The sequence below is a fragment of the Pteropus medius genome, unplaced genomic scaffold (assembly GCF_902729225.1).
Source record: "Pteropus medius unplaced genomic scaffold, Ma_sr-lr_union100, whole genome shotgun sequence".
In the NCBI taxonomy this organism is placed as follows: Eukaryota; Metazoa; Chordata; class Mammalia; order Chiroptera; family Pteropodidae; genus Pteropus; species Pteropus medius.
In genome coordinates, this window is record NW_024342471.1 from 11,022,612 (window position 1) to 11,037,102 (window position 14,491).

General features: G+C 47.8%; 1 protein-coding gene, 1 long non-coding RNA gene and 3 other non-coding genes across 5 annotated transcripts in view; 1 reads left to right on the plus strand and 4 right to left on the minus strand.

Annotated features, from left to right (window-relative positions):
• Positions 1-3,488, plus strand: part of LOC120603651 (bactericidal permeability-increasing protein-like) — a 4,263-nt gene extending 775 nt beyond the window's left edge. The window contains exon 2 of the mRNA XM_039864321.1: positions 3,390-3,488. Within this exon, the coding sequence (XP_039720255.1) occupies positions 3,390-3,467 (78 nt within the window). The 3' untranslated portion in view covers positions 3,468-3,488. The remainder of the gene's footprint in view (positions 1-3,389) is intronic.
• LOC120603652 (uncharacterized) lies at positions 159-14,341 on the minus strand. Its single transcript, XR_005653057.1, has 7 exons — positions 13,519-14,341; positions 12,245-12,316; positions 10,463-10,596; positions 8,767-8,886; positions 8,590-8,673; positions 7,717-7,817; positions 159-5,767 (listed from the first exon to the last, which is right to left on the minus strand). It is a non-coding gene; the product is annotated as an uncharacterized LOC120603652 (long non-coding RNA).
• Positions 9,695-9,828, minus strand: LOC120604253 (small nucleolar RNA SNORA71). The gene has a single exon (XR_005653285.1). It is a non-coding gene; the product is annotated as a small nucleolar RNA SNORA71 (small nucleolar RNA).
• On the minus strand, positions 11,556-11,688 carry LOC120604256 (small nucleolar RNA SNORA71). The gene has a single exon (XR_005653287.1). It is a non-coding gene; the product is annotated as a small nucleolar RNA SNORA71 (small nucleolar RNA).
• Positions 12,830-12,963, minus strand: LOC120604257 (small nucleolar RNA SNORA71). The gene has a single exon (XR_005653288.1). It is a non-coding gene; the product is annotated as a small nucleolar RNA SNORA71 (small nucleolar RNA).
• Positions 14,342-14,491: the final 150 nt, after the last annotated feature.

Here is a 14,491-nt window from a genome sequence, read left to right on the forward strand (position 1 = left end):
AGGGACTGAGAATAGCCAAAACAATCTTGAAAAGGAAAAATAAAGTTGCATAATTCATACTTTCCTATTTCAAAACTTACTATAAGGCTATCATAATCAAGATAGTATAGTCCAAGGATAGATATATAGATCAATAGAACAGAATCAAAAATCCAGAATTAATTCCTCATATTTGCAATCAATTGATTTTCAACAAGGGACCAACACAATTAAATGTGGAATAGACAACCATATATCCAAATGCCAAAAAAAAAAAAATGACACTGGACCCCTTCCTTACAGCATACACAAAAATTAACTCCAAATGGATCATAGACCTAAATGTGAAAGTTAAAACTATAAAACTCTTAGAACATATGTAGTAGTAGAGCCTTCTTAGGTCAATTCAAAAGCACAAGAAACAAAATGAAAAATAGATAAACTGGACTTTATCAGAATTTAAAACTTTTTGTTTCAAAGGACACCATCATTCAGGAAAGCAAAGACTACCCACAGAATGGGAGAAAACATTTGCCAACCGTATATCTGATAAGGGCTTGGGGACGCTCTGAACTTCCCTTGGTTCAGTCATGCTTATAGGCAAATACCAATTTGAATACTCTATGCCTGCAATTTGGGCTTATCCGCCCTTCCATTAAGATGGAGACCTCTGAAATCTCAGCTCACCCTTCTTAAAGTCAGCTGTGGAGCCACCAACATCTGCATCCTCAGTCCATAATCCTTGAGTAGCTGCTTTTTGCCCATATGTCCCACTTCTGGCTGTGGTTTCTATTTCTGGAGATGTGTCTCCTGGACCGGGAGCCAAGAGGATGCCTCCGTGGACTGTCTAGGTGACCCCCTTTTGCTTTCCTAGAGACTCAACATCTCCGCCACCATCAATGTGAGCTCCTCCTACAGGATCGTTGGCTCATTGACTCCAGGAAGGTGAGAGGCCATGGGTTGGGGGTGGAAAGGAATAGGACATGTGGTCAGAGCATCTAGTCTGGTTCGCTGATAGAGCTGAGGTTGTCCCTTGGAAACAGAGGCCTCCACTGAGGCCAGCTCATTCTCTAAGTCTGTCCCCCTCTGGAAAAGGCATATTGACGTCTCAGGAGAAAAGCCAGAAGTTGAGAACAGTTGTCAGGTAGCAGAGGTTACCTTCGGGTCCTTTATCACTTTGGGCTCCTCACTTGAGCTGAAATTTCAGCAGAGTGAGTACTCAGGAACACTAGTCTAGCTGGAAAAGGTAGGGCTTGAAGCTATGTACAATGACTTTACACATAAGGTTGAGAAAAACTGTCAATATTAACATCAAAAAGTGGAGATTTCGGTTGGAGGATTAATGGTGCCCCAAGCCACTGCTTATTGCTCCATTGCCCAGATACCCAATCAGCAGGTAAGTATTTATTTAACCAGTGAGTCAATGAAGAGTTCGGGCTTTGGGGAACAGGGATTACATTGCCTCCTGGGGTTGGCAACTTGCCCTTGCACTGTCCTCTGTCCAGAGCCCTCATCTGTGCCCCACAACTCATCCACTCTGGGTGCTGCTTCCTGCTGAGGTAAAGGTGCAATGGGTTCATCAAAGGGACGAATTCCTGGCCTCACGGTTAGATGCTTGTTGACTGATAGAATGATCTGACTCCATCAAAACGAAGGTCTTAAGAAGTCTTTAAAAAGAGAAGCTCATGGTGAGCCTTTGGGGCTTTGGGAGGTCCTGGAATTTAAGTTTATATGTAGACCTGGCTTGAGGTGGTCTCTGCAGTATTGGGGAAGACAGCCAAGGGCTTAGGCTATGAAGAGACAGACAGCAAATAGAGGACTTGAGAGGACTTCACATGAGGATTTTACCAAGGAATGATTAAAATTACTTTGTCCCATGAGCAGAAAGCAGAGATCTGTCCAGGGTGATCAGAATTTCTGAACAAGGGAGCCAAGTCAGCAGCCAAAGGAAAGCCTATTAGGAGGGATCAAGAGGAGAAATTGGGGTTCAGCTTTTAGTGACAGCAATCCAGATGCCCTAAGTCACTCTCCCTTCTTTCACTCCAGTGGCTGCCAGCTGCCTGCCAGCATCATTTGTGGTGCCTCTTTTCCATTTTTATTGTCTATTTCCATATTATGCAAATAATCCATCTCATGACAAGAAGAAAATTGGGAATTATGAAAGTATAAACAAGCAAAATCATCCACAACCTTGCCCCATAGAGACTATCACTGTTAATAGTTTCATGTTTCCTTCCAGGTTTTTTTTACATTTTTATATAATGGGAGATGTAGTACATTACTTTTTATATTCCACTCTCTCTAGTTAATATTTATATCATGATTTCTTCAAGTTATCAAAGATGCTCAGATAACACTAATGTCCCTTCATAAATAATGGTGCATGCTTAAAGGCTTAAATCCACGAGCACATTGCAGAGGAACCCTTGTGTGCCCAGCCCCTGAAATGCCCTGCCAGCCAGCACTGCACACCCCACTAGGCTAAGTGCTGAAAAGTACCAGCCATAGCCTGGGATGACTATGCTTCTCTCTTCTCTACACAGTAAGCTGAAATTGGAATTGAAACACTCCAGCATCGGTTTCTTTGATGTGAGTTGTCTTCTCAGTATTTTTTGATTGGCCTCTCCAAGCAGGGCTTCATGGGGCTCTAGAAGCAACGAGGTCCCAGATAAGACAGATGCACTGCAGTCTTGCAGGAAAAGGGACACCATGCCTGAATGTTAACTGTCCATGAAGGATACTGCCTGAGAGCTAAAGGGTCAACAGGACAGACATTAAAAGCATGAGCTTTGAAGGTAGATCTGGGCTTTTATATCAGCGCTGCCACTTGCTAGCTGTGTAACCTTGGGCAAATCACTTAACCTTTCTGAGCCTGTTTCCTTAACTGTAAAATGGGAATAGCTACTTCACATAGGGGAATGTCTCACATAGTACGCTCTTAATATATGTTCATTATTGTAATAATAGTGACCCAGGTGCACGATCCCTTATCTGCAGCCTTTAAGACTGATGGGTTTCAGAACTGAGAATTTTTTAGGTAATCCAGGGCACACGCCAGGTTATATAACACTTTCCACAGGATCTGAGGCAATACTCTATAACCAAACACATTATTTCTGCCATAAAATTTTAAAATATTCACACGAAGTGGTATAAAGAAACACTAAATAGCCCCATGACAGTTCAGGTCATGTTTTGCCATAAATAATGGCTTGCACACACTTATGCAGAATGTTTAGATTTGGGTTTTGGAAGGTGAGTTGCGAACAAGCTGCTGTCATTTATGCTAGTGAGTCACAATCAACCTCTGTTTTTTAGATGGGATGACACGTCGATGTTTCCAGAGGTGGAGACGCTGTTTTTATTCAAGTCTTATTTGATCCCTTTGCTTTGCCTCCTCTCTGTTCCAGGTGGAGTTTATGGAAGCCATCTTCAATTTCTACGCATCCAAAATCATATACCCCTCTCTCAACGGTAATAGCTGCTGACTGCCCCATGCAAACGTTGAATTCTACCCTTTCTATAGAGCCTCTCTTCTGTGCTGGCTGGGGTACTGGCAATCCATGACCCTTGCCCTCATAGAGTTCACTTCGTTGGCAAGGCAGTCGTGTAAGTTTAATCAATGCCACAATAGCACAGTGGACTCCAGGAGCTTGGAGGAGGCACTGAACTTCAGTTAGAGGTCAGTCCAGGAGGTGAGGGATAAGTTGGGTCCCAAAACATAAGGAGTTTGACCCAGGGAGTAAGAGCCTTCCAGGTGGCACCGTGAACACCTGGAGTCAGCACACCTGGGTTCTGAGCCAGGTTAGGTCACTGATTTTCCAGATGACCTTAATAGAAGTGATACTTGGGACAGTGGCTGCCTGAGAAGCCAGCAGGCATCCTCCCAGTCTAGGCCATCTCCAACTAGCCTTACCATCTGCCTTTTACAACCAAGTAATAAGAGCAGCAAAATTGGCCTGGAAGGGACCGTGGGGGAGATGGTTGTCCTCAGGAGGTAAACGCTGCATGGCCCAGCCCTGGCCACTGGGTGGTGCTCTAGGGAAGGCTCTTGAAGGGGCTAATAAAAGCCCAAGAGGCTCTCTGCTCTTGAAGAGGCTAAATTTCCCAAGCATTTCCTGTGCCCCAACCCCCAGCCCCCACAAATCAGCCTTGAATCCAACAGCCTACATTTCAGCAGCCCACTCTCACTGGTCGGCTACAAACACCAAACACCACGTTCTGTCTTCACATCTCCCCAGCCTGTTCTGTGTGGCCCACCTTTCTCCGCTGTTTGTCTTCCAGCAAAGCTTAAGGAAGGTTTCCCGTTCCCTCTGCCCAGGGACACCTCCCTCAACAGCTTGGAGCTCCAAATCTGCGAGGTCAGTGAGAAGTGGGGTCTGGGAGGGCTGCTTCAGGGTTGGATACGACGGGGAGCCGTGAACTCCCACTTACATCATAGACCTAATTTTCATAGAAAATTATTTTTTGAATTTTGGTGTATAAATGGTAAGTTTTGATTATCTGAAATCTTGGCTTCGTGTAAAATAGCTCAGTTCTCAATAATTCAGGTCAAACACATTAACTGAACATCTACAATGTGCAAGGCCCCTAGCCACAGACGGCAAGGGAGTGTGCAAGGGGGTCAGATTAGATGCACCCCCTCTGGGTTGAGGGGCTACCTTGACAAGCCCCAAATCTCCTCGGTGGTGTGAGATCCCTGCTGGGCCACTGGCCAGACTTCTCACCCACAGCAGCAAGGAACAGTCCTGCAGCAATACTGGCCATGCCTTCTAGAGGAAGAAACTTATCAGGAGCAGGGGACAGGGACGATTATAGTACATTTCATCATATAAACCCAGAAGTACTAGTTTGCAATGTCTTCACTGTTCATATGTTCTTACTCCAAGGTGATGCAGGACTACATTCCCAGAAATTAATTATGTGAGGGGAGTAAACTCAAACAGCACCCAGGTGGTGCACTGTTCTCCAGGGAGAAGAAAGTTTTGGAGGAAAGTGACATTCATGGATTTCTAGAAATCAGCAGCTCAGAAAATGTAAATAATATCCTGAGGGCAGAAGCTGATAAGGACGGTGTTTTACAAAGATCTCCTTCGACAAAAGCCTAAGGCCTAGATTTTTGTACTAACCTGGTTTTTTATTAGAGTGAGAACTTGCCTCTCCCTTATAAAGGATTCCGTTTCAGAAAGCTCCTATGCATATTTTCAAAGTTGTGTATTCGTTTTTTTTCTGTCTTTTCCATCAGATAATGACCTTTCTTGTGCCCTTTTGCCTTCTCTCCAGAACTTCTTGCTCTTAGGGGGCAACATTAATTAGGCTGAAGCTGAAGCAGTGGCTGACACCACACCTGAACTTCCCCTGCCCCGTGGAGCTGCAGGGGCTGTGACCAGCTGTCTCCTGTCCCATGAGGGCCCCCATCCCTCATGGACGCTAATCACCAGGGAGCCTATGGCACCTGAAGACATGCCTGACCACAGGACACCTTCTCCATCTTCATCCTCCTCCTCCTCCTGCTTCTCCTCCCCAGTCTGTTGCTAGAATAAACTTTGATGAAGGAAAAAAGCACACGCAGTGTCCATTCACCACATAGCCCAAAGCACCCTGCTCGACCTTAAACATGTAGTTGTACATGTCATTTGATGTCACTGGTAAGGGAGCAAGTAGGACAGAAGTAGCTCAAAGCCTTGTTTTGCCACTTCTTGGTGTATATTGAGATGAGACAAACAAAAGCTGAGGGAATTTACCACAAGAGTTGCATTACAAGAAATGTTGAAAGACGCTCTTCTGCCTGAAACAGAAATATACAAAACTTTGAGTAAAATGACAAACATTATATACTTATCGGTGATGCCCTTGAGGGATCAAACTGTCTTATTTACCATCATACTCCTATTTCTAGCATGGTGTCTGGCTCATAAATAGCTTAATTTCTTTTTAATGAATGAACTTTCAATCTGTCCATCTCTCTATTCTCCTGACTCTTGATCCTGCTATGGAATCTCCCACCAGCTACTCAACCAGGCCTTCTGGTACCCAGCAGTTTCCAGGCAAGGATCACGCCTCCTTGACCTTAATCCTGGTTCTTGGGTCACCTTGCTTATAATGCTCTTCTCAGATGTCCTGAAGACCTGGGATAGCTCCTACTTCAGATACTGCAGTGGAGCGAGGCAGGAATGAGAACCTGGTGTCTCCAGGCCGACCTGTTAAGTATTGGCCCACGTTTCTGCTGCTGTCTGAACCACAGCAGCAGACGTTAAAAACCAGTTGCAACTTTCTCAAGTGGGCCCAGATTCCTTATCTTGGTATCTTTTCAGGCAGTTATGACCAGCTGACTAAAAGCAGCAAAAGAAGTCAGAGGATGGCCCTTGGGTAGGTCTTAAAGAGAAGGGCAAGGCAGAAAAAGAACCTTCGCTTCTGGATGCCTCTCCCGAGAAATGGCCGGCAGAGTGGAACATTACGACCATGAAGAATGCCCGCTCCTGCGGTGAAGGCCACTGAGGTGTCGAATTCATCAAGGCAGACTTGACAGCCTGAATTCTACCTCAGCCCAGCCAAAGTGGTTTTCAGTTTCAAATACAGAAATTGGACAAGTAACTTCAGCCTTTCATCAAGCCTTTGGGACATATTTCCTCATGTAGACCCTTCTATCTGTAAAATGGGATTAAAAAGTTCACATGTGCATATCCATGGCACATCATCACATGGTGGCAGTTCCTGATTTTACCCCAGTTATCTCCAAAAGCCTGACCTTGAGGACGCCATCCAAGGTCCACCAATGGCAGCTGCCCCACGTTCACCCTGCTCTCACCTTTACTCAGTAACCTGTCCTCTCAAGTTGACATCAGGTATTTTACATCCCAGATAAGTTGACCAACTTATCCCAGTTTGCCTGGGGTCAGTCCCATGACCTGAGAAACCCCTCAATCCCAGGCAAACTAGGACAGTAAGTCACACAGCAGCATTTACTTATGAGTCAGGCCCCAGAACTCCAGGCCACCCCAGCTTCCTCAATAACATCAGCACTGTCTCACTCGAGTCCACTATGTCACCAGCCACCCTTCCTAAGCCTTGGCCTGACTGTTCCTCAACTCTCACGGGTCCTAAATCAGAGCCAACTACCATCGCTTGTTTACTTCCTCATCCTAACTAAACACTCTAAACAGTAGCCTATGTGCCAAACCTCAGGAGCGTGACAGGAAAGGCTCAAGGAGTGAAAACAAGATCTGGCCTGTGACCCACTTTGTCCACGCTCAGCCTTGCTGGCACATGGCTTGTTACTGATTTAAAAGGCAGACAGAGCAAGTTCGTAAGGTGCATTGAATCGGTGGGTGAAGAGGAAAGTGATGCGCAGCTAAAAATTCAAGAGAAAACCTCTAGGTTATGAAAGTCATTTCAGGCATGGCAGAGGGACATGGGGCTGGCCTTCCCTGTCCGTGGCCCTCTGAGGGTACTGTTAAGACTCAGGGCCAGTTGAAGTCCCCAAGCCCCCAGTGCCAGCGCTTTCCCTCCGATCTCTTGTGCAGAGTGAAGAGTTCCTCCATGATGCTCTGAACAGGCAGAGAAGACAAGCTCATGCTTCATGCAAGGGACCTCCCTCACCATTCTCTGCCCCTCTGGTGTCCACAAACATCATAAGAATATAAAGGAAAGGAAAGTGGAACCAATGATTTGGAGTTCCCATAAACACAAACCAGCTTATCCTCTGGCTAAGGGTTCCCAGCCCCGGCATTAACTCACCTTGGGGAGAGATAATAGCAAACGCAGGTCCCACATCATCCCAAGGGTCACTGATTCATGGCCTTGGGACCTCCTTCAACAGCCTCCAACCTAAGGCTGACCTAGAAGGGAGAGGAAGCGTAGACGCATTCAGGCCCCAGCACTCCGCAAGTGACATCAGTGAGAGGGTCCCAACCAGCCAAGCGCAACCTCCCGGTTCGCACACGTCAAACTAGATATTATCAGAATAGAAAAGGTAATAAAGGGAATACATCTTAAATGTCCAGGTTTCATAAGAAATGATTTTCTTTCAAGCAGTTCGTGATCAGTGCAACTGAACAGATAGAGTAATTCACAAGAAGACAGCTCAGTGCTCACTGTCAGGGACTTTGACACTGAGGTCCCAATGCATCTTGATGAAAGGGATGGACCATCATCCTCAGCAGCTCTCACGCCATATTGTCATTACTTATCTGCCCAGCCTGTCACAAGACCCCAACAGCTGTCATCCTATTCTGCAAAGACCCAGGCAAGAAAGGCAAATGGAAGATAAACTTACAGCAGCCTTGTTAGATACCTATATCTTTGAAGATCAAGACCACCAGACCCATTTAAAGGATAAATGAGAAACATCATCAAAGCTTGAGAACATTACATAAGTGAGCCCCAACTCAATCCATAGGACTCTACACCCAGAGGTTTGAATTACCGGGTCTGGGGTTGGGACGGCAATAAACTATCTTTTCAAAACGGTCACCTCTGCCCACTAAATCATCTAGCCTGGATGAGGAGCCCAAGCCCAGGAACTAGGCTACGGGCCTCTGATGCAAAAGGGGCAGAAAGTAGGTTTGAAAGACAAGGAAAATCTCAGGTTAATTAGATGGCTGTCTGTACCAGAAAGCTCACATATATTATTCTCGCTACATTCACATCATCGTGAGACGGGAACAAAAACATCTGGCAAAACAGGATCCCAACCTCAAAGACAAGAGAACCGAATGTCAACAGAATAAGATCTGGGAACCAAACAGGAGCCCTCAGACCAAAAGTAGAGATCAATGAAATGGATACCTTGCCCTCACCTCCAATTTCACCTTGGCCAAGATATGCCTCTCAGGGGCACCACGTCGCATCTTCTGAGTCTATGAAGTGAAAGCACTGTCGCGGGTTTCTGCCTCCCACAGAACACGTCTGCAGCACACAGAACAAAAGGCAGAAGGTCAGCCCTCTGGTGATGGCTCACTACACATCTAGGTGCCCTGTCTGCAACACAAAATTCTAACATGAACCAGAATACATGCTAGGGAGTGTTGAGTCTACAAATAGATATTTCAAAGATCCATAGACCTGAGAATTTCTTCTCTAATAAACCCCTGGGATTCCTCTTTTTCAAAAGAGAACCCACAAAAGCACAGATTAAAAGTCAGCAAAAGGTGATCGGTCAGTGTGTTCTTCCCTGCTCAGTGACCGACAAGAATACTCAATCTCCTGGTAGTTTGTGACATGAAAACTTTTTTTACTGGTTCAGAATTGATAGAACCCCTCTTTGCCCCTACATCTGGCCCCCACCTTTATTTTTCTTTCTCTATTTATTCGATGTTATTGATGGTTCCTAGAGAAGCAATACGAGTTGTGCTCAAGAAAGAGTAAAGGGTAATTTTTGAAAATAGAAAAAAAAAAAAGAGTAAAGGAGCAACGACAACACACAAATGAGCATTTAAGGCACGGCTGTCTTGTATAACGTTATTATTACGGGTTATCCTCCACTCCTACGAATTCATAAAACAGAGCCCACGATTTATAATCCTCATCCATGCCCTTCAGCACTAGCTGAATTTACTCTAGTGTGAGGTCCTAATATAAATGTTTCTGACGAGAGGATCCTTAACTTGAAAAGACAAAGTGAAATGCACAAGTCAGGAGGTTAGCCCCGTCACCATGTCACGTGGGGGCCAGCAAAGGCCCAAGCTCTGAGGGAATGGCAGGAGAGAAAAGCTAGTGTGTGAAAGCTCCAGGGTTTGGAAGGGACAGCTGGACCCTTCAAACACGGGGAAAACTCCTTTCAGCGATTCCTCTCCCTGCACTATCAATGACCAGGGCACAGGCAGCCCACGATCACTTTCGAATGCAGGAACAGAAAGGGACAGAAAGAGAGCCAGGAAAGATGGAGGCTGGTGCCAGGGGCCTGGGGAAAGGGGAATGACTTGAGCTGGGGACAGCGGCTCAGCCAAGCACAGAGCCCCAGCTGCTTCTGTTGGGTCCTGCAAAGATCCCATAAAACCTCCTTGCCACGGAGTCAAGATACTTCCAGCATAAAAAAACTGGAAATGCTTTTAGGCTGGTAAATATCGGGATCATGTGGTCATGACACGACCATGAGAAAAAATTTAAAAATTTTCTATGCCATGCCAGCTTTGCTTTTCAGATGAAGCAGAGGTTGAGACTAGGTCACAGAGCTAGACAGGTTCAGAGGTGGGACCGGCGTCCCTGGTATCTAAATCCACGTGCTTCCATCACGGCACACAGCTGACGCTCCAGCACTTACGAGGGAGATGCCCCAGGGAGCCCTTTACCCAAGTAAGTTTCTACAGGGCCCTCCCCTGTAAGCATGTGAGAAACTGCCCCTCAGCAGGGACAACTGGGAACTCATAGAATGCCACTTTTACCCTCCTTCCCCTTATATGACCAACCAAGCCTGAGGCAACATGCATAGTGACTTTATAGAGACAAAATAACAAAATTCCAGAAAATGGTCCCAAAGTCTTACCTCCAGGCCCCATTGTCTAGCGTCCCAGCTGATATGACGACTGATATGAAGGTGACTGACGTTTCCCACGGTGCCTCTGCATACACAGACCCATATGCAAGAGACAAGCCATGAACGGGTACTCAGGGCTGGCCCTAGGGGAAGAGAACACTTGGCAAAGAGGCTCGCAGATTACAGCACCCACAAATGCAGACTGTTACTGTGAGTACCTGAAAGACCACGCTGCTGTCTTAGGAACAAGAACAACTTAACTCTGGGAACAGGTCTGCAGATCACCGTGGTCAGGAGTACCATCCGTGTTATCCTATGTGCCGACTGTGACCAACATGTTGCTAACCAGACTATGTTAAAAGGATGCCGAGGCCAGGTTTCAAGGAGGGGGCCATGGCTCACTGGCAGTGACTAGCAGGAACCAGGAAGGGTACCAGCTGGTGGGAAGGCCCCATCTAGTGTAAGGGCTGCTTACGTATATATCCTCGACTATACTGAGCTTGGCCTAGCTCCATTACTACTCTAATCCTGTCCCTTAATCTAAGGGCAGAAGGAAAACCACCCTCGGTGGACCACAGGCCCTGCCCACGCCAAGACTAAAGGTAGACCATAATAAGTAGATCTTTCAATAGAGAAACAACATTCCAGTGGGAGGAGGGAAAGCATCAGCCCGGGCAAGTTGGCTTGCTCAAGGCCATCGTTCCCCTGACACTCCACAGCGGGATGAGCCCTACCACCTTACAACATGTCATCTCCACATCACCATCTCCTCGTTTTTTGGTGGTTTTTTTTTGTTCAGTGTCACATGTCAGGTACATGGCACAATGTGAAACAAAATGGAGGAACTGCCCTCAAGGAGATCACAGCATGGGGCATGATAAGCAAATCAACAATTTCCAGGTATGATTAGCGCTGAGAGATGGGGCTGAGGAGGTGGGAAGGGGTGAGATGGGGAGGGGAGCCCTAGGGGGAAAATGACCAGTCCATAAACATAAACTCCCTCCAGCAGGGTCCTGCTCAGCATAAGGGGCTCTCCATGAGACGCACAGCGCCAGGAAGTAACCACAGGTACCAGGAAGTAACACAAACTGGTGGAAAGACGTGTTTGAAAGCTCCAGAGTTTGGAAGGGACAGGATGGGCCCTCCAAACACGGGGAAACGCTTCCAATAATTGTTCTCCCTGCACTATCAATGACCAGGGCACGAGTAGCCCACAATCACTTTCGAATGCAGGTACAGAAAAGAGCAGTGAGTGAGCCAAGAAGGGAGGCCATTGCCAGCAGCCTGAGAAATGGCCTGAACTGGGAACAGAACAGCAGACAGGTCAATGACCAGATTTACAACCTAAATTTCAGAAGCCACACCTCACTTTCAGAGATTGCTTACCAGTCCCTGCCAAGAGCTGAAGGGAGAACTAACAGCAGATACAGTGAGAATCCTTGGGTTCTGAAAGACGGGGTATAAGTGGTACCAACATTGAACATTTGACAGGGTTCTCATCAGGCACAGAAGAGCACTCAGCTTGTCACCAATTATGATTCAGGTTTGACTCAAAAATGCAGTCCGCTGTCCATTCCAACATACTGCTGTTTTCCTCTCGACATCACAGCGGCCTTCGTCAGGGGCTCTCAGGAGCAGAGAAGGACCCAGGCCTGTGCCTGCTGGCCCAAGGGGACAAAGTTGGGAGCCTTCGCCTGCACTCTCACCCCCCACACCTCATCACCGAAACACTTCTGGCTGCGCAGCCTCACAGAACTTGAGCTCAAGACAAACAGACAGGACACCACTTACCTGGGATCTCACAATCCAGGCTCTCCCTGAGGACAGCTCTAACGCACAAGGAATGGCAGTCATGTGATACTCCTGCAGGGGACAAGAAGCCAGCACATGATTCTCCTTGGCACCACTTACATGTCCAGAAAACCAACGTGCTCATCAACAGAAAGCCACTTAGGAAATCTGGGTTTGGATTAAAGGCACTGACAGCCTGTCTCCCTTGATCCTCAGTCTACCTCATGCTGGGTCACTGCCAGTCACCTTAGGCTGTCACGTTTGAAAGGAATAAACATGGATCCTCTAAACTTGAGGAAAACCTTACAACTTTTCTTTTGCTTGCATTACCAGGACAAGGGCAGCCTGTAATCACTTCAAACACAGGGACAGAAAAGGACACAAGGCAGATGAAATTGGAGACCAGGGTCAGAAGACCACAGCTGGGGCTCCAAAACCAACCCACACATTCCCTAGGCAGGACCACTCTCATTCTTTGTTAAAGCTTCACAGAAACCAGCACTGAGCCAAGCACAGAGAGCAAGCACTCAGTAAACAAGACACCAGAGGTCAGGAGGCACCTAAAAGGTGGTGGGAGGTAGGAGGTTTGAGAAAGCTCCAGGGTTTGGAAGGAGAAGGGGTGGGCCCTCCAAACACGGAGAAACGCTTTCAGTAATTACTCTTCCTGCACTATCAATAACCCAGGCATGGGCAGCCCACAATCACTTTCAAACACAGGCACAAAAACGGGCAGAAGGTGAGCCAGGAAGAAAAGCCCATGTTAACCCACCATCTGCCCAGGCAGTAGAAAGCTACCCAGCCAAGCTCAGGAGCCTGAACACGATCATCACTTCATATACATTCCATCCTCCCTCATCAAGAGAGTCCACAGAAAGATCAGCTTTTGGTAAAAATGCCTCAATGGTTTCATTTACCCCACAAATATGTACTGAACACCTACCATGTCCCAGGCATTGTGGGTTCAAAAACAAACTAAAACACAGACAAGATCTCTGTCCCCTTAGAGTTCTTGTAATTCCTCTACCTGAAGCAGAGTAAAGACAGGAGAATAAAGAAACTTACCCAGAGTTACAGCTGAGGGGCTGAGTCAGGATCTGAACTCAGGCCTTTCTGGGCCCCAAGCCCACCCCCATCTACAACACAGGCCTCCTTCTGCATCAGGGCCTTTCAAGACAACTCGTGGAGCCCACCGGAGCTCCAGGACCACCCCTCTGCGGTGGGGCAGGAAGGCAACAAGCCCCGAGTTCAAGGAGCTCAGGAGCAGCAGCACTCACCCAGGGGACTGCCTCAGCCCCTGGACACAGTGGGGGCGCATCCGGCAGCACAGATCAGGGTCCTGCAGGAGAGGAGGGGGCGTCGGCTGGTGCAGAGCCCGCAAGCAAAGCCTTCCGAGGGAGAGTCATCTGTCCCCAAGAGCTACAAAGACACAAGGCCTAGGCAGAGAAACGCACGGGGAAGCGGCTTTAGCGCAGAACAGGGGATGGAATACAGATTCCGGGGCCCTGGAAGGGTCATAGAGACACTTTGTAGGCAACTGACGAGCGGCTTTAAGGATTAAATGCCTGGAGTATGAGGTGGGTGGGGGCAGTGAAAATCAGGGGGCCCTAGCATCCGTCAGGCCAGGGAACACACGCGGCTCCGCACGACTCGCTGCGGTATCTTGTGCCCAAGCATCGTGGGACCGGTTTCTGGCCGTTAGCGGGCACAAGGCTGCCCCACGAAGTAGGTAAGTACGGCGACCCGACGCCCGCACCAGCCTGTGACCTGAGGCCCCTTTCTCGAGGACGCGAACCCCAAAAGGTCCACACCCGGAAGAGGGGGCAGTCCTGCAATAGGGAGACGGGCCTGGGCTCTACGCGCCCCCCGGGCCTTAGTAGCACGTCACTGGGGGTGGCACAGACCACGCGTCCAGCTCTCCCTGCAGTGGACTCACACAGGCCCCGCGATCGGCAGTGCCGGACAGCAGTAGAGACAGAGCCGACACTGCAGGAAGATGTGAATGTCTGGGGATTTCAGGAGACCGCAAGAGACACCAGCAAGCAGACTACCCGGCCCGCTCAGCGCCGGCGGAAATGCGTCTCCGACCCGGGCTGCAGCCTAGAGCGGCATCTCACCGCCCAAACCCGCACAAGTGGTCTTTTGCGCCCCCTGGTGGAGCGGAGCTTAAATTCTGACCGGAAGGCTTGGAATAATTTCCCAAAGTAGTCTGGAATTATGTAAATAATATTGCCTCACTTGTGTTCTGAA